We start from the raw sequence: 22,146 nt of genomic DNA, 5'->3' as shown, positions 1-22,146 counted from the left end.
AAGTTCTGTTTAAAATAGACTTGAGCGTATCCAGATGTGCTCCAGGTGGCTGATGGACGCTCTTCAGGAAGAACTGAAGAGGCTCTTTGGTAAAATGTTTGCTGCTGCAGTCTTTAATCCAGAATTTAGAACATCCAGGATTACAGATGAAATTATCCTCAAACCAGGTAAGGCTTTTAAAGAATATATATATTATTTTACCAAACAAACATCATTTGCTTGTTTGCCTGTTTGTCATTTGCATGCAGATTGAGTCAATTAAGTTTTTTCTTTCCAGATAAGCTCTGGATTTCACATGATAAAGCCTTTGGGAGAAGACACCCATCTCAGTCAGCAGGAGATCATCTGCTTTACCTGATTCAGTGGCTTGTGAGAGGCTGTGTAGCTGCTGGACTTATTTTCAGTGTTTGGAGAATAATTTATAGTGAAACTGAACAAGAGACTGATCGGTTTTGTTTAAACATCCTGGAATCTTTTTCTGGAGTAATATTTAAACATCAGGAAATTTAATACTTTTACTCAGGTACAGGAAGAGGGCCCGGGTTCGATTCCCAGCCAGTGCCCAAACCCCAGCCCCTGGATGCAGTGCCGGTCCCAAGCCCAGATAAAATGGGAGGGTTGCGTCAGGAAGGGCATCCGGCGGAAAACCTGTGCCAAGTTGTTGTGCAGACCGGTCGGTCCACTGTGGGTGACCCCTCACACACGTAGGGAGCAGCCGAAAGATTAACATCAGTTCAGGTACAAGAATATTGTATTTTGTACACGACTACTGATACTGAATGATATTTATACTGATGTTATACTAATATTGAAATTAAAAGGAACCCCCCCTTTATTTATTAAAGATGTAACTGTTGGTGAATTAATCTGGTATAAGAGGAATAAAACACTCAGGGTTGTGCTGTTACAGGAAAATAATCATGTCAGATGGACAGGCTTCATGAACAGAAAACAGAAACATTTCCGTGACACACATTTTCTCTCTTTCAGGCTCCTTTGCAGATGAGAAAGAAAAAAAAACACATGACATGCATCACATGACACATATCACATGACATAACCACAGTCTCTGACAGACAGACAGACAGCAGGAGCGTCCATTCTGGGTGAACGTTAATCAGAACCATGGAGATGATGGAGAATGACGCCGATTCTGAGAACATCTACTTGAACGAGGACGATGCTGAGAAGACTTCTAACCAGAGCGGAATCTATGACAGCATCTACCTGAACACAACAACCGAGACTCTAGGTACAATAATACTGTCTCTAAATCCAAATTTAATATATATATATAACACATTTAAAACACACACCACATTCTATCCAGCCATCACATGAATCTACATTTAAGAATAATCTCATTTCTTATTCAAAATGAAATAAAATTAAATAACGAAGAGCTGAAGTCTATAAATTCCTGTGAAAATGATATTTAAATATTAAAAACATCAGGAGAGGTGCATTAATAGTATGTAGTGTGCTTAATAAATTGATTCACTCTCAATGTAAATTATTTATGTCTAAAAATCTAAGAGAGTTAAAAGGTCATGCGGTTTATCTCTGTCTGATTATCAGTCTGTGAAAACGTCTAAAATATCACAATCTCGCCACAAGCAGTAGTGAAAGTGTAACCCTGTTCCTTTTGTAGGTTCTGCAGGTGCTTGTGGAAGAAGAAAGGTGAAGTGGATTGACGTGGCTGCAGTGAGTCTGGGGATCCTGTGCCTTCTCCTGCTGGCTGCGATCATTGTACTGTGTGTAAAATACAACACAGAGCTTCATCAGGTACAGAGCCATGATGAGAACATGACTGCAGAGAGAGACGGGTTACAGAGCACATATAACCTCTTATACATGGAGAAAGAGCTGTTAATGAACCTGAACAACAATCTGACCACAGAGAGAGACCGGTTACAGAGCAGCTACGATAAACTGCGGTCTGAGAGTCAAGCGATGCAGAAGTGTCTTACAAGAACAGGTGAGTTATAACTGCTAATGCCATGACGTTCACCAAAACATCATCAAGAGCTCAGTTAATAGTGTTGACTGTGTTCCTGCAGAAGAGTGTTGCCCAAATGGATGGTTGAGCTTCTTGTCCAGCTGTTACCTCATCTCCACTGTTAAAGGAACCTGGGAGGAGAGCAGGCAGGCCTGCAGAAACACAGGAGCAGATCTGGTGATCATCAACAGCAGAGAAGAACAGGTGAGGAGGATCAGAGTTCTGATATCAGTCAATGTTTGTTGAAAGATAACTCAGCATCAGTTTTTGTTTTGCCAACAGCAGTTTGTTTCTGGACATGGCATGAATTTATGGATTGGACTGACTGACCGTGACTGGGAGGGACAGTGGAAATGGGTGGATAACACAGCTCTGGAGATTGGGTATGGAATATTAAGCGTTCCAAAAACATTTTGAGGTTATTTTGTGTTTAGTTTCTTTTGCAAAGACATTTTAGAGTCTAACAGGATGCTGGAGAAAATATTTCACCTTGTTCATGTTCGTTCCACCTGCGGCTGATCTTCATCTGCACCTTCTCAATCTCTGCTGATGTGTTACACACATATGTTAAAAAAAGTAATCGATCCAAACACAGATCAAATCTAGTGGGCGTGTCACTGTGTAGTCACCTGACCATCACTGACTGGCTGCAGGAATCTACACTGACTGTTGATGGAGCTGTAAATTCATCATGTCCACTTTGTCTCCTTGTGTGGTTTAGGTACTGGGGGAGAAATGAGCCGAATAACGGATGGTATGGCTTTGTTAAAGAGGACTGTGCTGAGGTTGTCTCCAACAGTCCAGAAACATCTAACTGGAATGATGTGAAGTGCAGCGACGCTCTTAATTCCCTGTGTGAAAAGAAAATATTTGATCCTTCACCCAATAACAGGAAAACTTTGTTTAATAAACGTGTTTAATTTCTCTCAGAGTCCTTCAGGTTCATATCTGTGCATGACTCCTTTAACCTTCAGATCTAAAGCAGGGTACAGAAACATGGCATTGTTTTCATTTCAGTTCTCAAAAGTCAAAATAATGTTGTAAATGTACTGAGAACATCTGAGAAGCTGACAACAAAATCTAACACTGTCGCTGTTTAAGATCAGTCTGATGTGACAAACTAATACTTGATCATGATTTCATTTCATTTTATTTTAAGATTGTCAAATGCAAAAGTTCTATTTAATAAAGTTAAAACCCAGCACTGAGTCTGATATGCACGTGGAGTTTTACCTCAGCAGTGTATGATGTTTGTTTCCCTTGGGATTTCTATGGAATTCCAGGAAATCTCTACACACACTTCTATTTCATGCTGATTTGTAGGTCTGGTAATATGGTACATGATTTAATACTTCGTATTAACCAGCTCCTCTTGTACTAAATTCTTCACCAGTGGGTTTTTGAGCTGTTTATGAAAAAACCCATCATGCATTATCCTCTGCTGTCCTGCAGTAGAGTAGTGGTCAGTGTCATGGACTCTGGTGTGTGAAGTTCATGGTTCTAAACTGGGGTCATTGCTTTAGTTTAAAACACTGGGGCCAAGAAAAGTCCAAGAAAAAAAGTAGCCTGTGTCCTGCGTTGGTGTAGTGGTTAATAAGCTGGACTCAGGTGTTGGTGATCCCTGGTTCATGGCTCTTTAAGTTTTAAATGCTGCACTCTCGCTGCCATTGAGACTCTTATTAAGACAAACAATCTTACAGTCTATAGTAGCCCTGTGGTGTAGTGGGTAGGGTTCTGGTGCCACTGAAGTCTTGTCATCCTTTTACACCTTGGCCAGGTACCTCTGAGACATTTATTAAGACAAAACTTCATCTAGCTCCTACCTACTCCAATGGTGTAGTGGTTAGTGTTACAGACTCTGGTGCCTGCAATCCCAGGATCAAATCTGGGTATGGTTTAGCTTTATAGCTTCAGGTCAGAATTAATTAGATGAAGGAGATAAGGTCTACATAGCAGCATGTGTGTATGAGATCCTGTAGCTCATGTGGATGAGCATCGCCTCTGGGTTGAGAGGTTGCTGGTTCAAACCCCAGCCAGGACTCCAGGATTATGAGCATGAACGATGTGGAGTGAGTGAGTGAGTGAGTGAGTGAGTGAGTGGGGGGGTATTCCGGGCATCTGCCCCCCCCAGAGTCAGACCAGGACAATAATGGGGTTATGGAGCTGAAAGAGAGAGGTTCGACTTAGCTATTTCTTTCCTCCCTTAATATGCAAAAACTAATCACCTCATATTCTTGGTACTTCCTCCAACATCACCTTCCACACCCTCTGCCCTTCAGTCCACACCTACAAAGTCTGAGCTGGATTTGAACCAGCAACCACCACATTGAGAGACAAGGTCTTTACCACTACACCACAGACTCTCATACAGAACACTGGGGCTCCTGGCGCATTTATCTTTTAAAATACACACAAAATAACAAAAAAAATAAAAATTCTCCATCCAGAGAGCTCTACAACCCACTGACCTACAAACAGCTGACCACATCAGCACCATCCCAGGGAAAACACTCCATCAGGAGAAGGTTGGTGTCACATGTGTGAAACACAGCAGTCAGGAGCAGTCATCAGACATGGATGTTGCTTACATTAGGAGGAAAAAGAACAGCTGTAGAGGACAACAGTGCAGTCTGTTCCCAGCTGACCACAAGCTGACCTTCATCATTTCTCCAGCTCTAAAGGAGGAGAAACAACACTGAAAGGACTTACACTAAATAATTATAATAATAATAATAATAATAATAATAATAATAATAATGTAACAGTAGTGTTGAAATCTCATGTAGATGGAGTAAGCCCTGTCCAGCTGTGTGTTAGGATTAATATGAGAAGAATTTAATAATCTGACCGGAAGTTGCTGCTCGTCCTGAGACACAGGCCCTTTTTACAAATCTTCTTGAATCTGATTTCTCTGTAATCTCTTCTCCGACTGTAAAACCTCTTTTCCTCTCTCTCTCACTTCATACTGTTTATTTAAAGTTCAATTAACGAATTAAACCTGAAGGATAATCACTACACCTCACCTGTATGGCACGCGCAAACGCATGCAGCTCACGCATGCGCAGACAGTGGCTTACTTAATTGTTTAATTAAAAATAAAACAAAATAAATACAAGACCAAATAAAATATTTCCATTAGATTATTTATTTTTCATTTTATTTTCGTAATCAGAAACAAAAAAGGTGTAAAAATAAAAACTCTTACCTTATATCTGTCTTTTCTCTTCTGTTAAACTTCGTGTCTCTTTCTAGAATGTAAACTGTAATGGCGGAAGTGATGTAATGGCCTCATGGGAAATGTAGTTCCTCTGCACTTAAACTACAAATATTTCAAAGCTAAACATTATACATTATGGCTACACGCTTATAGCTTACACTTTTAATAAAACATGCCATAGTATACAATAGAATATAACCTAATTACACCTGAAAATATTACTAACAAGTCAGTACACCTGTGTGGGCCATGATAATAACAATAATCACAATAATTTATTACAACAATTTATTGTAGAAAATCCTTTGGTCAGTTTAATAAAGAACTTTCTTCAGCTCTCGCGAGGGTTTGTGAGGTGCAGTACCAGACTCGGACACCAGGGGGCAGCAGGAGGAATATGTATTTACTGATTTCTATTTATTTATAGGAGTGATCGAATACATTCCTACAGCTAAAAAATATTTCTAGTAAAAATGTGTTATATACATATAAATTACTTTAAAAATAAAATTTAAAATGAAATAGTAGTTAGTTTAAAAAAGTTAAACAATCTAGTGCATCATATTTTGTATAAACTGAATTGTATAATCTCCACGCTGGAGAAGGCAATAGTCTCGATCCTGAAGATTTATTTACATTTGAGGAATCACACAAACATCCTAAAAACAAAAATGTTCAAAAGTTGCAGGATTTCAGCTTTTCAGCATGTTTTCGCTGCAGTTCAGCCTTCATCCACACGGTGGCAGCACTGTATTTATGTTCTTTATAAACACACTGTAGCTTTATTTAGTCTTATAGTGGACATTTTACCCTGCATTAAAACTCAGAGAATTAAAGCTACACTGCTGTCTAAATCTTCACCTCTTCAACCCACGCTGAGAATCTGGAGAAGATCAGAGAAAGTCGAGTTTTTATCAGTCAATCAATCAGTCCTCTTCCTGTGTTTTCAGATGTCCTTCATCTTCACACCGCTGGTTTCTGAGGTGAAGCCGTAGCTGAAGTGTGTTTGGTTTGGGTTCGTGTCCCGAGCTGAGATCCGAGATTCACATTTCCAATAGATTCCATTCATTTTCTCCACTAAAGACAGGAAGCTCAGATCTCAGCTTTGGAGCGTGACAGGAAACTGATGTCTCTGTGTTAAAGAGGTGAAGATTTAGACAGCAGTGTAGCTTTAGTTTCTGATCACTCTCCAAATCTGAGCTCTGAGGATGTGTTTTAGATAAACTGTGTGATTATACGTGGTGTAGAGTGTGACCTGATGATCTAGTTTACACACAGCGTTAGGTGATTGTTAGGACACCACACACTCTTGTGGTTTACTTTGAAATGCACAGGAAGAGCTGATGTGTGAGAATCTTCTGTCCAACTCGAGTTATTATTGAAACTGGAACAACGTCGTTTCTTTATTCTACCAAAGACTTGTCCTCTTTATTTAATCATAATTTCATTAAAAACATCTGGAATTGAAATAAATCTGGATGATTAGTTGCAGGAGATTATGACAATTAATATGAAAATGTGAAATAAACATCATCTATTGTTTACAAATAAAAAAGATGAAATGTTTGGCTATGCATTGTTGTATCTGTTGATTCTGTGTTTATGCAAAATAATAATAATAATAATAATAATAATAATAATAATAATAATAATAATAATAATAAATAAAGCCATCTTTATGTGTTAGGGTCTGATAAAAATCTGATAATCAACCTTTAGTTCCAGTCTGTTCTGTTCCACTGCTGCTGCAGTCACTGCTCACAAACCTGCTGATAAACTGCTGTCGTCCTCACAGACAGAATCTCCTGTATTTTCCTGTTTGGAAAAGAAAGAGAGAGAGAGAGATCAGTGCATGTGTCTGAGAGGAACACTGACCCTTGTTATTAGATATCAGAGTCCACTACAGTAAACTGGACACATTTCTAAAGCTGTGAGAATCAGACATGGCCTGCATGAGTTCAGTAAGGTCTAAATCCACTCAGACCAGAGCCTTCACAAGAACTTTAACCACACTGAACTTCTCCATCTTCTGAAACCCGAGTGCTTTGTTACAAAATACGCTGCACATCACACTGTACTGTAGGATTTTTTAGTTTTAATGGTCAAGGATTTGTCAGAGTCTGTCAGTCCAACAGTTACTGACCTGAGGGGCTTTTTATAATCTGTCACTGAAATAAACCAGATCAGAAAATCTCTCAGAATGCAGATGAAGAGAGCAGAATTAGGCAACGATGAGGATTTAAAGAAAAAAGTAATAATATTCACATCAAAATAATGAGTTATTATTCATCGTTGTTGGAATAAAGTTACTTTCTACACAAACTTCTTAATCCTGAGAGAGATGAATCTGATCCAGACTTTCAGAACCTAAAACATTTCTTTCTGATTGTTCTTGTTTTCTCCTGAGAAGTTGTTTATGGATAAATTGTGGTTTAGAAACAATACACACACCATAGGAAAAGAAACACTAAAAAGTTCTCCTTGGGTGTGTTTGTGTTATTAAAAGTGATCCAGATTAATATTAATATAATCTTAAGAAGTCTTTGTGTGTGAGAAAGTTCCACTACAACAGCTTTATTTAAGCTTCACCTCGTCTCCTACCTGTGTTCAGAGAGCAGACGTGTGTGATGGTGATTGTAGTCTCATTACTGACTGGGTTGGAAGACACACAGCTGAAGGTTCTCTCTCTGTGATTCTCCGTCTTCTTTATTTCTAGATGAAGATTCAGTGTGATGTTGGATTTGGAGCTGCTGCTAGTTTGGTTTAATAAAACATTCATATGTGATGAGCTTCAGTCCTCTGATGTTCCTCACAGAACACAGTAATGAACAGAACTCTGAAGATCTGGAGATTGTGTTCATCACCTGAGGAGCTGAAACTCTCTCTGTACAGAAACAACATGAACAACCTGATAAGATCAGAATTTAAGCTTTATTTATTGTTTATGTGTAAAATCTGTGAAAAGCCCACTGACCGTACACCTCCAGCTGATACTCCTGTTTTCCCTCCAGCTCTTTAGTGCTGTGAACTGTGTAAAGTCCTGAATCATCTGTTCTCAGGTCTGAGAGAGTGAAGAACCCACTCTGACTGACCCAGTCAGACTGAACCGGCCATGCTTCTGTGCTTCGCAGATGGAGTTAGAGGAAGTGGAAGAAGAGAGAGGTCTTTCCCTTTCTCTTTTCTGCTCTCCTGACTCCGATGTCCGCATTTCGGCTCTGGGAGCTCGTGCTGCGATTTCTCCCGACCCGGAAGTGGAGATGTCTTTGAATTCCTCCATCGATTTGCCACCACAATCAGTGGCATCCGAGGACCTAAACTTAAACTGGCCAAAGCAGGAAGCTAGCGCCGTCTGTTCTAAACTTGAGGACCGCTCCCTGACTTCGGGCTGCGCGCCCCTCTCATGCAGACAGTGGCCATTTTCTGCGCGCCTTTTTTCCTCGGCCTCCTCTAATTATTCAGCCATTATGGGGCTGGATGAACATGGTTATGCACAAGTTAGAAGAGAAGCTTGCGAGCCATCTCTCCCCTACATCGCTGGCATGGAGGAGGCTGGTGCTCCCTTCTGAAAGGTGTAGAGTCACTTCAGCCCTTGGGGGAAGGCCTACATGGCAGCGGTCCAAGCCGATGTGTCCCTACAGGCCTACCAGGCTGACCTGCTGAGGGAGCTTGACTGCGGCAAGGGACTGAGCCCTGATGCAGTCTCTGAGCTGCATTGAAACACAGATCATGCACTCCATGCCTCGAAGCACATGGCCTGCACCATTGGCCGTTCAATGGCTGTGCTAGTTGCTACAGAGAGGCGCCTGTGGCTTAATCTCACAAGGCCCACTTGGGCCCAGGCCCATCAGGCAAGACCTAACCTGAGATCTTGGCCAGGCGGGCCATGAAGGCATCCTGATGCCCGAAGGCTAGGTTTCCTGGGAGCATCCTCCTTAGTGATGCTTTCCCTACCTTCTACCCCACTACCTCTGGTGTTTCGGGGGTTGGTAGGGCCCACCCTTGCTCCTGTTTTTCCCCTCATAAATCTATTCCTCCCAGTTTGCACCTGCCAGTTCACTGTTTCAGGACGCTGGAGGAGAAAACACAAGGTTGACACCTCTTTTAGACAGCCTGGCAGCGTGGAAACTTCTGCCAGGTGTCTTTCAGTGGGTCCTAGATACCGTAGGGTAAGTGTATAGGATCCAATTCGCCACCTGTCCTCTTCCATTTCAGGCAGTGTTGCCCACAATCGTCTGCACACAACAAACTACATTCCTCCAAGAGGAACTTCTCTCTCTTCTGAGAAAAGGGACCATAGGACATGTTTCCCTTCAAGATTGAGACTCTGGCCTTTACAGCTGGTATTTTGTCTTTCCCAAGTGAGACGGAGGACTGCGTCCAATTTTGGACCTGCGAGCTCTGAACTCTGCCCTAATGATGTTCAGGTTCAAGATGCCCACTATGAGACTGATTGTGTCATAGATCAGGTCCAAGGACTGGTTTGTGATGGTAGACCTCAAGATGCCTATTTTCATATAGGTATTTGGCCAGAACACAGGAAGTTCCTCAGGTTTGCTTTTGGGGGCGAAGCTTACCAGTATCGGGTTTTTCCTTTCGGTCTAGCCCATTGGTGCTGCCCTGGCACCGCTGTGTTTCCAGGGCATCCATGTACTTAGTTTCCTGTACGACTGGCTTGTCCTGGCCCAGTCAAAGGTCATGGCAGCCAGTCATCAGGATGCTGTGCTTCTTTATACGAGGCTCTAGGCCTCAGCTTGAACCCAGAGAAGTGTGTACTTTCTCCTTCTCAGAGAACCACCTTCTTGGGGGTAATTTTGGATTCCACCACGGTGCAGGCATGTCTATCTCCTGCTTGGATGGCTTCCATACTGTTAGCAGTGAATGGTATTTGACTAGACCGAAGCCTCTTTGCCGCTGAGGCACAGATTGTGCTCGGCGTCATGGCTGTTCCAGTTCTGGCTCAGAGGTGCAGGCTCGGTGCCATAAAAGGGTTATTCGCTGTGGGTTTCGTACCCTTCTTATGTGGAAGACTCCGGTCTCTGACCTTGGGTCCCACTCTAATGGCATGTCATTGTTGAGGGACTCCTTGGACACCTCACTTTCTGGTGGGTCTTGGATGGCCGCCCCACCCATGGTCTTTGGAAAGACGCTCAACTCTCGTGGCACGTAAATTGCCTGGAGATGAGGGCTGTGCTTCTAGTACTGAAACACTTTCTCCCACACCTAAGGGGCTTCCATGTGCTGGTGCACACAGACAGCACCACAGTGGTTGCTTATGTCAATCGTCAGGGCGGTCTTGGTCCATGCCCTCTGTTGGTGCAACAGATCCTGCTCTGGGCAGAGACCAGACTTCTTTGTTGAGACCGATTTTTGTTCCAGGGCACATAAATCGGGAGGCAGACTTCCTGTCCAGACACCTCCTGAGCCCCAGGGAGTGGCGGCTCCACCCTCAGGTGGTGGAAACTGTATCTGTTCTGGATCTGTTCACCTCTGTGGAGTCGACACACTGTCCGCTCCCTCTCTTATCCAGCCCCTCTGAGCCTGAATGCTCTGGTACAGCCTTTCCCTCTCTGTACGCCTTTCCCCCAGTAGCTTTGCTCCCAAAAGTCCTAGCTAGAGTGTGCCACTACAGGGTCCACCTTCTTCTAGTGGCTCCCTGCTGGCCCACTCAAGTTTGGTTTGCGGACTTTTTCTCCCTCCTAGACAGTGCTTCTTGGAAGATTTCTGTCAAGAAAGATCTCGTCTCAGGTGCGAGGGGTGATGCTCCATCCCCGCCCACAAATGTTGAAGCTCTGGGTCTGACCCCTGAGGGGGACCAGTTCCCAGAGGCAGGCCTCTCATCAGAGGCTGTGGAGATTCTGATGAATGCCAGGGCTCCCTCCACAAGGAAGCTGTATGCTCTAAAGTGGAGGCGCGTATTGTGTGGAGCGCCGCCCCCATCTTGGCTACTCAGACATCTCTGTTATGTTGATTCCAGCATACAGGCCACTCGTCAGATGCACCAAACCGGTTTTGAAACAGGTTTAAACCTGGCCAGCCGGAGCCTTCTCTGCTCTTCAGGACTGTTTTGAGTGCACTGACTGGAACATGTTCAGGGAGGCTGCAACCAACAGGGACTCTATAAACTTGGAGTTACACAGCATCAGTGACCGGCTACATTGGCAAGTGCATCAATGACATGACTGTCTCCAAGACCATCACCACATGCTCCAACCAGAAGCTGTGGATGACTGCAGAAGTGTGTGAGACTGCGCCTTCAGAGCAGAGGACAAGGTGGCCTTAAAAACAGCAAGGGCCAAACTGTCCCAAGCCATCAGAGAGGCAAAGCACACACAGGCCCAGAGAATACATGGCCACTTTCAGGACAGTGGAGACTGCCGGTGCACATGGCAGGGCATTCAGGCGATCACGAACTACAGGACATCACCTGGGCTCACTCCACTAAGGGTGTCACCTCATCCAGTGCCCTGGCTAGGGGTGTTCCCCTCCAGGAGATTTGTGCTGTGGCAGGCTGGTCTTCTCCGCACACGTTTATCAGGTTTTATAAACTGGAACTGGATCCCATTCCTGGGTGGGGTCCAGGTCCAGGTTATAAATGCAGCGTCGAGTTCCCTTGAAAGGGAACTACAACAGGTTCCCTTTAGATACCTGGTTTTCACATTTTCTCAAGTTTGCACATCACATTTCATTTTGTTTTCGTTGCATATTTCGTTTTTTGTGCTATGTGTCCTGCCTTGTGTTGTTTTTTGTCCATCACACACCAAAGCATTAGTTACTGAATACTAAAATATTGACTGAATTTGAGCTTTTTTCCCCCTGAATCTGTAGAGCAGCAAGTTTCTGTTAAAGTAAATCTGCTCAGAACCTTGCTGGGCATTTGTTTAAAACTGTTCAGACTGTCCTGCTTTAGTACTTCATATTTGTGATGTTTATATTTCATTTTTAAGCACTTTATGTAGGAAACAATTTACACACTACAGACCCTGTCTTTACAAAAATACCCTTTCACAAGGAGTTCTGGTGAAGAAAAGAAAAGAGTCAAGGAGCTTGGACCAGATCAACACAATTTACAAATTCAGCAGCAGTCAAGTGATTAGGCAACTTTCCAGAGTATGTGTGCGTGTTTGTTTAATGATTACCTTCATTACTGATAATAAACCCACATTGAACTCAAGTTCACTGATTCATACTACATTTATTGCATACTTTAACATTTTTAATATTTTATCTTCGCAGTAATGATACATTATCACCTGATAAATGGCTATTTACACTCCTTCATTACTAACACACACTTTCATTTGAAGTTTGTTTGTGCCCCAACAAAATTTTGTTTTAGCATCAGCCATCAATGCCGTCAAACAGGCTTCATGTAAAGACTATTTTATCAGAAGGGGAATAATAAATGAATAATGAATTAATTTGAATGATATTTATATGATTCTTACAGCATATACTGTATTTGTTATACAGTAATTTGTGTGCAATGTGTTACCTGAGAGCAAATGACTTATAATGACTTATAATGACTAATAATGACTAATAATAAGGAAACTGATAAACATTTCACTCCGTAGTTGAAAAAACTGGATTCAAAATGTTGATCAACTCAATAATTAAATTTAATTATAATAACAATATGCCCTAAGAAACCACCCATACTGCACTACCAGGTTTATAATATAATATAATATAATATAATATAATATAATATAATATAATATAATATAATATAACATAACATAACATAACATAACATAACATAACATAACATAACATAACGCACTCTATCAATCCTGCCTCTGCATCCTGAGCTTTATATTTTATTACATTTAGGCAGAGATCTTTAACCAGAAGGCCACACTGAGAAAACCATCAGTCTAATAAAAAAAAAAACATTTTCTTTCTTTCTTTCTTTCTTTCTTTCTTTCTTTCTTTCTTTCTTTCTTTCTTTCTCATAAATGTACTTCACAGTGTTTAAATTAAATTGAATAAAATAATGGAAAGTAATAACAAGAAACTTTGATCATTTTTAGTTTTACTTCCAGGACGTAACAAAAGACTGAGATGAACTTTGATTGTGTTTAGTTCTATCTTTAATCATCTAAATCAAAGCTGATTATCCAGATCCTTTAACACAGCAAGAAGCTCAACATCACGCTCAGTGAGTGATTACTAGAACCCTACTTGATCCCAGAGCATACTAAATAAACTAAATTAACTTCATTAACATACAGCAAAACAAGTCTTTAGAGTATGATAGTGTACAGAGAATAGAGTTTAAATCAGAGTTTTAAAAGTAGAAAAGCTTAAAATAGTCACCAAGGGTTTCACAAAAAAAAGAAAAAAAAAGAAAGACATTTCTAGGGTATATGGTGTTCACCTGCAAGGAACAAAATGATGACATTCCTAAATAAATCTGTGTAATGAAATATTAGCTCCTGAACACATCTGCTGTCTACCTGCTCCACCAGACCAGAATAAAGACACAGCAGGTCCAGTGCTGTGGAAACAAAGCCTATAGTCTATATAGGTAAGTGATTTGTATGGAGCAATTTACTCGAACCTACTCCAGGATACATTATATGATTCAAAATAAAATTGATCTACACGTAATGAAGTTTTAGTAGCAGCAGGAGGAGGAAGAGGAGGAGTGTGAGGAAGCACTTTCTCATTCCTCCCACACAGTTTCACACTGGAGTAATCGAACACCCAGAACCCAGCGTACAGCGGCTTGGTGAAGCTGGTGCAGACTCGGTGGAGGAGAGTCATGGTGTTTGTGATGCTGTAGAAGGACAGAGATCCAGCTCTGTAATCCAGATAAATTCCTACTCTTGTAGACACTGGACCTGAAATGACGGTCTTACGGGAATTGTGGAAAAACTCAAACTGAGAGGAATTACAGCATAAACTCCAGGATTTAATGTTTTGTCCAAAGCTCACTTCAGAACAGCAGCCGTGTCTTTCCACATCTCCGTATGCTACCGCGATGTAAACCCGCTGGCCTCCCCATTCCACCTCCCAGTAACAGCGTTCCTGAAGAGCTTCTCTACACAGAGCCTGAGCGAAGTAGTTAAAGACCTCAGGCCCTCTGTTATTGTTTGGTTTTGTGTCATCAAAGGTTATTTTTCTGTTGCCCTCAGAAAGCTGGAGGGCTTTGTAGGCTGATCTAGGATCCACTGTCAACTGACGAAAATCTGTTATTTTAATCACACACACACACACACACGCACACACACACACGCACACACACACGCACACACACACGCACACACACACGCACACACACACGCACACACACACGCACACACACACGCACACACCAAAAGAAAAGATAAGCTGTATTCTGAACTTTTTTCCCTACAGAGCTGCTGGACTGATTTGTAGATCAGGTGTTGATTAATTCTCTCTAACAGCACCTCTGACTGCAGCACAGCTTTATATTAATGCGCTTGCTCTGATACCTTATCGTTTCCATAGCAACAGAGATGTGTACAGCACACACTCCACTGATAATAAACAGATTTGAAAAACATGACATCGTCGATAATCCAAACCTCCATCCATGTATCAATTCCCAATAAAAAGAGAAATACCTGAAAATGAGCTGTAAATAAATCTTAAAGTTGCTTACACTGAAGAAAATCCTCTCTGATGATCGGAACAGAAGTTTGAACCATGTGGCATCTGTTAGCTATAAAAAGAGACGAAGGCGGTCAAACTTTAAAACTAGAGAAGCAATAAATGAGGGTTCTGTCCTGCTCATGTTCTCACCTGATCTGGGCTGTGTGTCTAATCCTGTAATAGAGAACCTTTCCAGAGACGATTGTAGTTCTTTAAAAGGTGACAGGTTGACAGTAACTTGTGGAACATCACCACATGATGAAAGGTCAGAGAGGAACATGAAGGTCTGTGAGGGATGTTGAACAGCAAAAGTTTCATTAGTGCTTTATATGTACCTGATTACTAAACAAAATATCAGTGTCATGGATTAAAAACTGAAGAGAACATGAAGAGATGATCTACAGAGTTACCCTGACGAAGAGGAAATCATCGTTTAACTGTGCAAGCTGAACCAGATCCTTATCTCTCTTCCTCAGTGTAGTCACTTCCTGTTCCACACAGTGCAGCATGTCCACAGCTCGCTGCACTTCAGCTTCTTTTGTAGCTTTGACCATGTCTCGAATCTCTGAACGTTTCCTCTCAGCTGAGAGGATCAAATCCATGAAGATCTTCTCACTCTGATCCAGTGTTGTCTGTGCGCTGGTCTGTTATTAAACCAAGATTAGATTTAGATATTATTATATTATATGAAAAGTCGATCTAGTTTTATGCTGTATTTATGTTTTATCTTTCATGACCTTGATTAAATGTATTGCTTTCTTTAAATCTTTCAGGCTGCTCTCTGCTGATTGAGATCTCTGGAGAACCTGCGCCTGGAGATTTCCAATCTCACGCTGTAGAAAAAATACAGAATGATTTGATCAAAGGTTAAAATCAGGGCCTTGCTCAGGGGCCCAGCCCCAGCCGATTAGTTACTCCAACACCTTCACCACTGAAGTACCATTTCTCTTGATACACACTCACAAAATTACAACCTAGCAATATTTTACTGATCTTTTCTACATCTTCACAAATACACAGGATTTAAAGAGCAAAACAACAGAAATGGATTCTTACCTGCTGATAAAATCGTTTGTCTGTGATTGTAGTGGTGTCATGGCTTTTACAACCAGACTGAAGACACCCAGAGCACACGAATCTCTCCTCGGTGACACAAAAAAACTTTTTAAGCTCCTGATGCCAGCTACAGAGCCTGTTTCTGAGTTTGCTCCTGGCTTCGGTCACTGTGTGTGTGTTTCCTGGGTGCAGCTCTTCATGAAGATTAAAGTGAACTTCGCAGTACGACGCTAAACACACCAGACACGACTTCACGGCTTTATGCTTTTGCCTGACGCAGACGTCACACTCCACATCCTCAGGTCCGGCGAGGGTTCTTTCAGGAACACGTGTCTTCTTCAGCTTCTCCACCATTTCAGCCAACATGACATTCCTACCCAAGACCGGTCGTGGACTACAGTGATGTTTACACACGGGGCAGCTGTAGACTCCTTTGTGAACCTCTCTATCCCACTGAGTGTTGATGCAGTTCTTACAGAAACTGTGTCCACAGGGAACAGAGACAGGATCTTTCAGAAGATCTAAGCAGACAGGACAGGTGAAGTCATCCAAATTCACAGAAACTCTAGCTTCAGCCATTTCACCACGAGGTACTCGTCAGGATTCTGGCACTGAGGTGGTGGAATAAACTTTTCCGAGATGTCCAAACAGCTGAGACGTAAATGTAAATGACCTGGGAAGAGATGAGAATTTACCTTCAATTATCTAAAAATGGAAGATATGCTGAAAAAACTATAATTTGTTTTTAAAAGAATGTGGTGAAACAGGAGAAACTAGTTGTTGTAGGAGTGGAGAAGTGAAGAGTTCACATGGAGAGTCATCACCAGAGAATGGTGTGAAATGAAGGTCTGAAGGTCAGTTCATCACATACTCCTCATCTCCAGTACAACAGAACTCCATGTGCTCTGGTGTAAATAAAAACGGCCTGTTTGTCCAGGAGATCTTGGACCTGATGGACCTCCACTGTACTAACACCATATGAGACCAAAGTCACTGTGTGAGAAGTTTCCATCACTGCTGGTGTGATGAACAAGGACAAGGTGTTTGTTTTCACTGATACCCAGTAAGACTGATGAGGTCTTCTTTAATATGAATCTAATGTTAGCTCGCAGCATTGAAGGATTTTATTGTGTATGTGAATAAATCTGTCATTATCTTAACGATGTTGTGTATGGCTTATTATGCTTTAGTTAGCTAAGTAAGCTAACGTAATGAGTAACTCTTGAGCAGCAGTCTACAATAACGTTACTGATGTTCTACAGAAACACAATAACCCAAGAGCTCAACTTTTATTGTTGATATTTGACCGGTCACCAAGTAACATTTCTTTTCATAGTTTTTTATGTAAAGCAGAATCAGATTACTGCACAAACACTGTAACTGTCCATCACACACCAAAGCATTAGTTACTGAATACTGAAATATTCACTGAATTTCAACTTTCTTTCCTCTGAATCTGTAGAGCAACAAGTTTCTGTTAAAGTCAATCTGCTCAGATCCTCACTGGTCATTTGTTTAAAACTGATTCCCAGGACACAGGAGTGTCCATCACACATTAGTTATTCTGTATGAGTGACCAAGTCAGACTGTTCCGCTGTATGTAAACTTCATATTTTCTTCTGCTGTGATGTTTATATTTTCATTTTTAAGCACTTTATGTAAGAAACAGTTTACACGTGTAGTGTCCATGCACAAAAACCTGTGCCCTGTAAACACTGACCCATCTACATGGTAAAATGTTTTATCAGGTTTAAATTTAATCTTAAGAATAATCTAAATCTGAGCAAGAAAACCTAATTGTTCTCAAGTCCTGCTATTTTCCAGCCCCATGTTCCCCTTGTGCTCCTTGATTTAGAATACGTTCACTGACATCATGATCATTTCTCAGACCTTGTATAAAATGAAAAGTTCGTTAGAAAACATTAGAACATTAGAGCTAGGATAAATGTAATATTTTTTTTTTACTTTTGTACTTTAAACTCAAGCAGAAATTCAAACTGAGGACCTTCTACTTTTACTGGAGTAAGATTTTACCCTGAGTATCTCTCTTTATCATCATAAACCTTTTGCACACGTTTCCATAAACCACATTTATTTTTTAAAATTGTATTTTTGTAATCAAAAACAAATAACAAAGCTGTAAAAATGAATTTACCTCACATGTCCCTGTCCTCTTCTGCTAAACATCGTCTCTTTCTATGAAGTAAACTGGAATGGCGGAAGTTATCGCCTCGTGGGAAATGTAGTCCATGTGCGCTTAAAAATATTAAATACTAAAAATCACATTATATTGGATATAAAGGCTATATATTCTATTGGCTTAGCGCTTACAGGTTTAATATGTGGATAACAGGATCTTTCAGTCCTGTTGGAGTCTGCAGTGAGCTTTCTCCTCTCTCTCAGGCACTCCAGAGATCTTCACCTTTTGACTTCAGTGAAATGATTTCCACATCCAGGGTACACACACACACACACACACACACACACACACACACGAACGGACTATTTTAAGCAAAAAAACTGACACAAAGTCATAGAATTTTGTGTCATTCCACACACAACACAACTGAGTGGTCCTCCTTCTCCACACTCCACCGCACCCGTCTCTTCTGAAGTGATTACGTAGTACGTAGTGTTGTGGAGGTCATGTGTGATGCAGGAGGAACTACAGACTGCTTCAAAGTTATACCGAGAAATATTTTACAAAATAACTTGAGAAATGAATCTTAAAAGAACTAATCTGTGGGAGAGGAATTAAAAAAATAAAATATAATAAGGAAGGGAGAAAGTCGTTTCAATCCACACTCCATACCAGTTGGTGGCGGAAATACACCATTTTATTGTTTTGGTCAACCGCCAATAAAATCTCAAGAAGATGAAGATGAAGAAGCGTGCTCCGAAGTTGTTTTTAATTTGGAAACCAGCAATGTTCGTGAAAGAATTCTACCATCATGAATTTGATCATTATGTTGAGTCTTAAAGAGACTGAGATTGGAATAACTTCACCATTTTCCACGTTGACAGTTAAGTTCAGAATTGATTAAGAACCCTATTACATCAGCCTGTATGTTTCTACTGAAATATCCACACCACAAACCTCTAGCTGTGCCGCAAATATTCCCAGCAACATATAACCTTCCCAACCCTGGACACTCAAACTTGAATATACTGTAGATAGTCATTGTATAATGGTTTGCATGGGGAACAACACAGAAAATAAATCCCAAAATAAAAGAATTTATGCAGCTTGGGAATAAAAACATTATCTTTATAGGGCCTTCAGTTCCCAATTTCTTTATTTAAAATGAGTCTGAAACCAGCAAACATGTTCATACATGGTTTTCTCATGGTGAAGTCCCTAATTATGGCTGCTATAATTATATGGTGCTCAGAAGTTGTTGTGTGTGGAATGACACAAACTTCTATGTCCCTGGATGTAAAAATCGTTTTAACCCAAAAGATTACGTCCGCTTGGAAATAACGTGAGTGCTCAAAGATTTACTTTAAAACTCCTGAGTGACTGAAGCTGTGGTCAGTCGCTCTGCTCCTGGACATCATCATCACACCCAGACATCCTCCTTCTACTCTTTTTTTTATTTTGACCTATTTGCACTTCCTTGATCTTTGCACGTGATTATGTAGTAAAATAAAATATAAAATAAAAATAAAAACAAGATCAAATAAAGTAAATACCTGTATCTTCCTAAATACAAGACCGCTGATAACACTGAAACAACAAACACATTTCCTCTCATTAGGACTTTTTGCACACATTTCCATAACATTATTTATTTTTCATTTTATTTTCCAGAAACATCTTATTTTCCAGTAACCAGAAACAATTAAAAAAAAGTTGTAAAAATAAAAACTCTTACCTTATATCTCTCTTTTCTCTTCTGTTAAACTTCGTGTCTCTTTCTAGACCGTAAACTGTAATGGCGGAAGTGATGTAATGGCCTCATGGGAAATGTAGTTCCTCTGCACTTAAACTACAAATATTTAAAAGCTAAATAGGGTTTGTGAGGTGCCGTACCAGACTCGGACACCAGGTGGCAGCAGGAGGAACAGAGTAGTTGCAGTACCAGACTCGGACACCAGGTGGCAGCAGGAGGAACAGAGTAGTTGCAGTACCAGACTCGGACACCAGGTGGCAGCAGGAGGAACAGAGTAGTTGCAGTACCAGACTCGGACACCAGGTGGCAGCAGGAGGAACAGAGTAGTTGCAGTACCAGACACGGACACCAGGTGGCAGCAGGAGGAACAGAGTAGTTGCAGTACCAGACACGGACACCAGGTGGCAGCAGGAGGAACAGAGTAGTTGCAGTACCAGACACGGACACCAGGTGGCAGCAGGAGGAACAGAGTAGTTGCAGTACCAGACACGGACACCAGGTGGCAGCAGGAGGAATGTGTATTTACTGATTTTTATTTATTTATAGGAGTGATCGAATACATTCCTGCATCCATAAATATTTCTGGTAATAAATGTGTTATATACATATAGATTACTTTCAAGATGAATTTAAAATGAAATAAAGTTAGTTTAAAAAATTCAACAATCTAGTGCATCATAAACTGAATTGTATAATCTCCACGCTGGAGAAGGCAATAGTCTTGATCCTGAAGGATTTTAGAAATCATACAGAAACATCCTAAAAACTCCAGTTAGTCCTCCAACCCCCTGATTACACACCTAGTCCAACTCCACCAATTTATTTCAGCTCTCAGGGACAGAAATGTTCAAAAGTTGCAGGATTTCAGCTTTTCAGCATGTTTTCGCTGCAGTTCAGCCTTCATCCACACGGTGGCAGCACTGTATTTATGTTCTTTATAAACACACTGTAGCTTTATTTAGTCTTATAGTGGACATTTTACCCTGCATTAAAACTCAGAGAATTAAAGCTACACTGCTGTCTAAATCTTCACCTCTTCAACCCACGCTGAGAATCTGGAGAAGATCAGAGAAAGTCGAGTTTTTATCAGTCAATCAATCAGTCCTCTTCCTGTGTTTTCAGATGTCCTTCATCTTCACACCGCTGGTTTCTGAGGTGAAGCCGTAGCTGAAGTGTGTTTGGTTTGGGTTCGTGTCCCGAGCTGAGATCCGAGATTCACATTTCCAATAGATTCCATTCATTTTCTCCACTAAAGACAGGAAGCTCAGATCTCAGCTTTGGAGCGTGACAGGAAACTGATGTCTCTGTGTTAAAGAGGTGAAGATTTAGACAGCAGTGTAGCTTTAGTTTCTGATCACTCTCCAAATCTGAGCTCTGAGGGTGTGTTTTAGATAAACTGTGTGATTATACGTGGTGTAGAGTGTGACCTGATGATCTAGTTTACACACAGCGTTAGGTGATTGTTAGGACACCACACACTCTTGTGGTTTACTTTGAAATGCACAGGAAGAGCTGATGTGTGAGAATCTTCTGTCCAACTCGAGTTATTATTGAAACTGGAACAACGTCGTTTCTTTATTCTACCAAAGACTTGTCCTCTTTATTTAATCATAATTTCATTAAAAACATCTGGAATTGAAATAAAGCTGGATGATTAGTTGCAGGAGATTATGACAATTAATATGAAAATGTGAAATAAACATCATCTATTGTTTACAAATAAAAAAGATGAAATGTTTGGCTATGCATTGTTGTATCTGTTGATTCTGTGTTTATGAAAAATAATAATAATAATAATAATAATAAATAAAGCCATCTTTATGTGTTAGGGTCTGATAAAAATCTGATAATCAACCTTTAGTTCCAGTCTGTTCTGTTCCACTGCTGCTGCAGTCACTGCTCACAAACCTGCTGATAAACTGCTGTCGTCCTCACAGACAGAATCTCCTGTATTTTCCTGTTTGGAAAAGAAAGAGAGAGAGAGAGATCAGTGCATGTGTCTGAGAGGAACACTGACCCTTGTTATTAGATATCAGAGTCCACTACAGTAAACTGGACACATTTCTAAAGCTGTGAGAATCAGACATGGCCTGCATGAGTTCAGTAAGGTCTAAATCCACTCAGACCAGAGCCTTCACAAGAACTTTAACCACACTGAACTTCTCCATCTTCTGAAACCCGAGTGCTTTGTTACAAAATACGCTGCACATCACACTGTACTGTAGGATTTTTTAGTTTTAATGGTCAAGGATTTGTCAGAGTCTGTCAGTCCAACAGTTACTGACCTGAGGGGCCTTTTATAATATGTCACTGAAATAAACCAGATCAGAAAATCTCTCAGAATGCAGATGAAGAGAGCA

General features: G+C 40.9%; 2 protein-coding genes across 6 annotated transcripts; one reads left to right on the top strand and one right to left on the bottom strand.

Annotated features, from left to right (window-relative positions):
• Positions 1-1,120: 1,120 nt before the first annotated feature.
• On the top strand, positions 1,121-3,196 carry LOC131349193 (CD209 antigen-like protein C). 2 transcript variants are annotated; one of them, XM_058384652.1, is made up of 5 exons: positions 1,121-1,252; positions 1,652-1,978; positions 2,061-2,203; positions 2,285-2,382; positions 2,721-3,196. In XM_058384652.1, exons 1-5 carry the CDS (start codon positions 1,126-1,128, stop codon positions 2,917-2,919), a joined length of 894 nt encoding a protein of 297 aa, XP_058240635.1. In that variant the 5' UTR covers positions 1,121-1,125; the 3' UTR covers positions 2,920-3,196. The 2 variants fall into 2 exon arrangements, with proteins under 2 accessions (XP_058240635.1, XP_058240634.1); XM_058384651.1 differs by having other exon boundaries at positions 2,282-2,382.
• Positions 2,714-20,035, bottom strand: LOC131349191 (E3 ubiquitin-protein ligase TRIM65-like). Of its 4 annotated transcripts, XM_058384644.1 has the most exons (14): positions 19,769-20,035; positions 19,587-19,620; positions 18,225-18,322; positions 18,049-18,149; positions 15,894-16,566; positions 15,575-15,670; positions 15,248-15,481; positions 14,988-15,123; positions 14,848-14,907; positions 8,191-14,410; positions 7,818-8,100; positions 5,205-7,031; positions 4,468-4,674; positions 2,714-2,850 (listed from the first exon to the last, which is right to left on the bottom strand). In XM_058384644.1, the coding sequence occupies exons 5-10, from the start codon at positions 16,470-16,472 to the stop codon at positions 13,770-13,772; spliced, it is 1,746 nt and encodes a 581-aa protein (XP_058240627.1). In that variant the 5' UTR covers positions 16,473-16,566; positions 18,049-18,149; positions 18,225-18,322; positions 19,587-19,620; positions 19,769-20,035; the 3' UTR covers positions 2,714-2,850; positions 4,468-4,674; positions 5,205-7,031; positions 7,818-8,100; positions 8,191-13,769. The 4 variants fall into 4 exon arrangements, with proteins under 4 accessions (XP_058240627.1, XP_058240625.1, XP_058240628.1 ...); XM_058384642.1 differs by lacking the exons at positions 18,049-18,149; positions 18,225-18,322 and having other exon boundaries at positions 19,769-20,034; XM_058384645.1 differs by lacking the exons at positions 18,049-18,149; positions 18,225-18,322; positions 19,587-19,620.
• Between the last annotated feature and the right edge of the window lie 2,111 nt (positions 20,036-22,146).

Source organism: Hemibagrus wyckioides, linkage group LG29, assembly GCF_019097595.1.
Source record: "Hemibagrus wyckioides isolate EC202008001 linkage group LG29, SWU_Hwy_1.0, whole genome shotgun sequence".
In the NCBI taxonomy this organism is placed as follows: Eukaryota; Metazoa; Chordata; class Actinopteri; order Siluriformes; family Bagridae; genus Hemibagrus; species Hemibagrus wyckioides.
Note: the sequence above shows the minus strand (reverse complement) of the source record. Positions and strands in the feature narration are given on the sequence as shown.

Bases quoted from the DNA above. Each gene is read 5' to 3' on its own strand.
- LOC131349193 (XM_058384651.1), top strand. From the start codon at position 1,126: ATGGAGATGATGGAGAATGACGCCGATTCTGAGAACATCTACTTGAAC. The intron at 1,979-2,060 runs GTGAGTTATAAC...GTGTTCCTGCAG, and splicing joins GAAGTGTCTTACAAGAACAG to AAGAGTGTTGCCCAAATGGA. The intron at 2,383-2,720 runs GTATGGAATATT...TGTGTGGTTTAG, and splicing joins AACACAGCTCTGGAGATTGG to GTACTGGGGGAGAAATGAGC.
- LOC131349191 (XM_058384644.1), bottom strand. From the start codon at position 16,472: ATGGCTGAAGCTAGAGTTTCTGTGAATTTGGATGACTTCACCTGTCCT. The intron at 14,908-14,987 runs GTGAGAACATGA...CTCTTTTTATAG, and splicing joins AGACACACAGCCCAGATCAG to CTAACAGATGCCACATGGTT. The intron at 14,411-14,847 runs GTAAGCAACTTT...TTAAAATAACAG, and splicing joins CAGAGAGGATTTTCTTCAGT to ATTTTCGTCAGTTGACAGTG.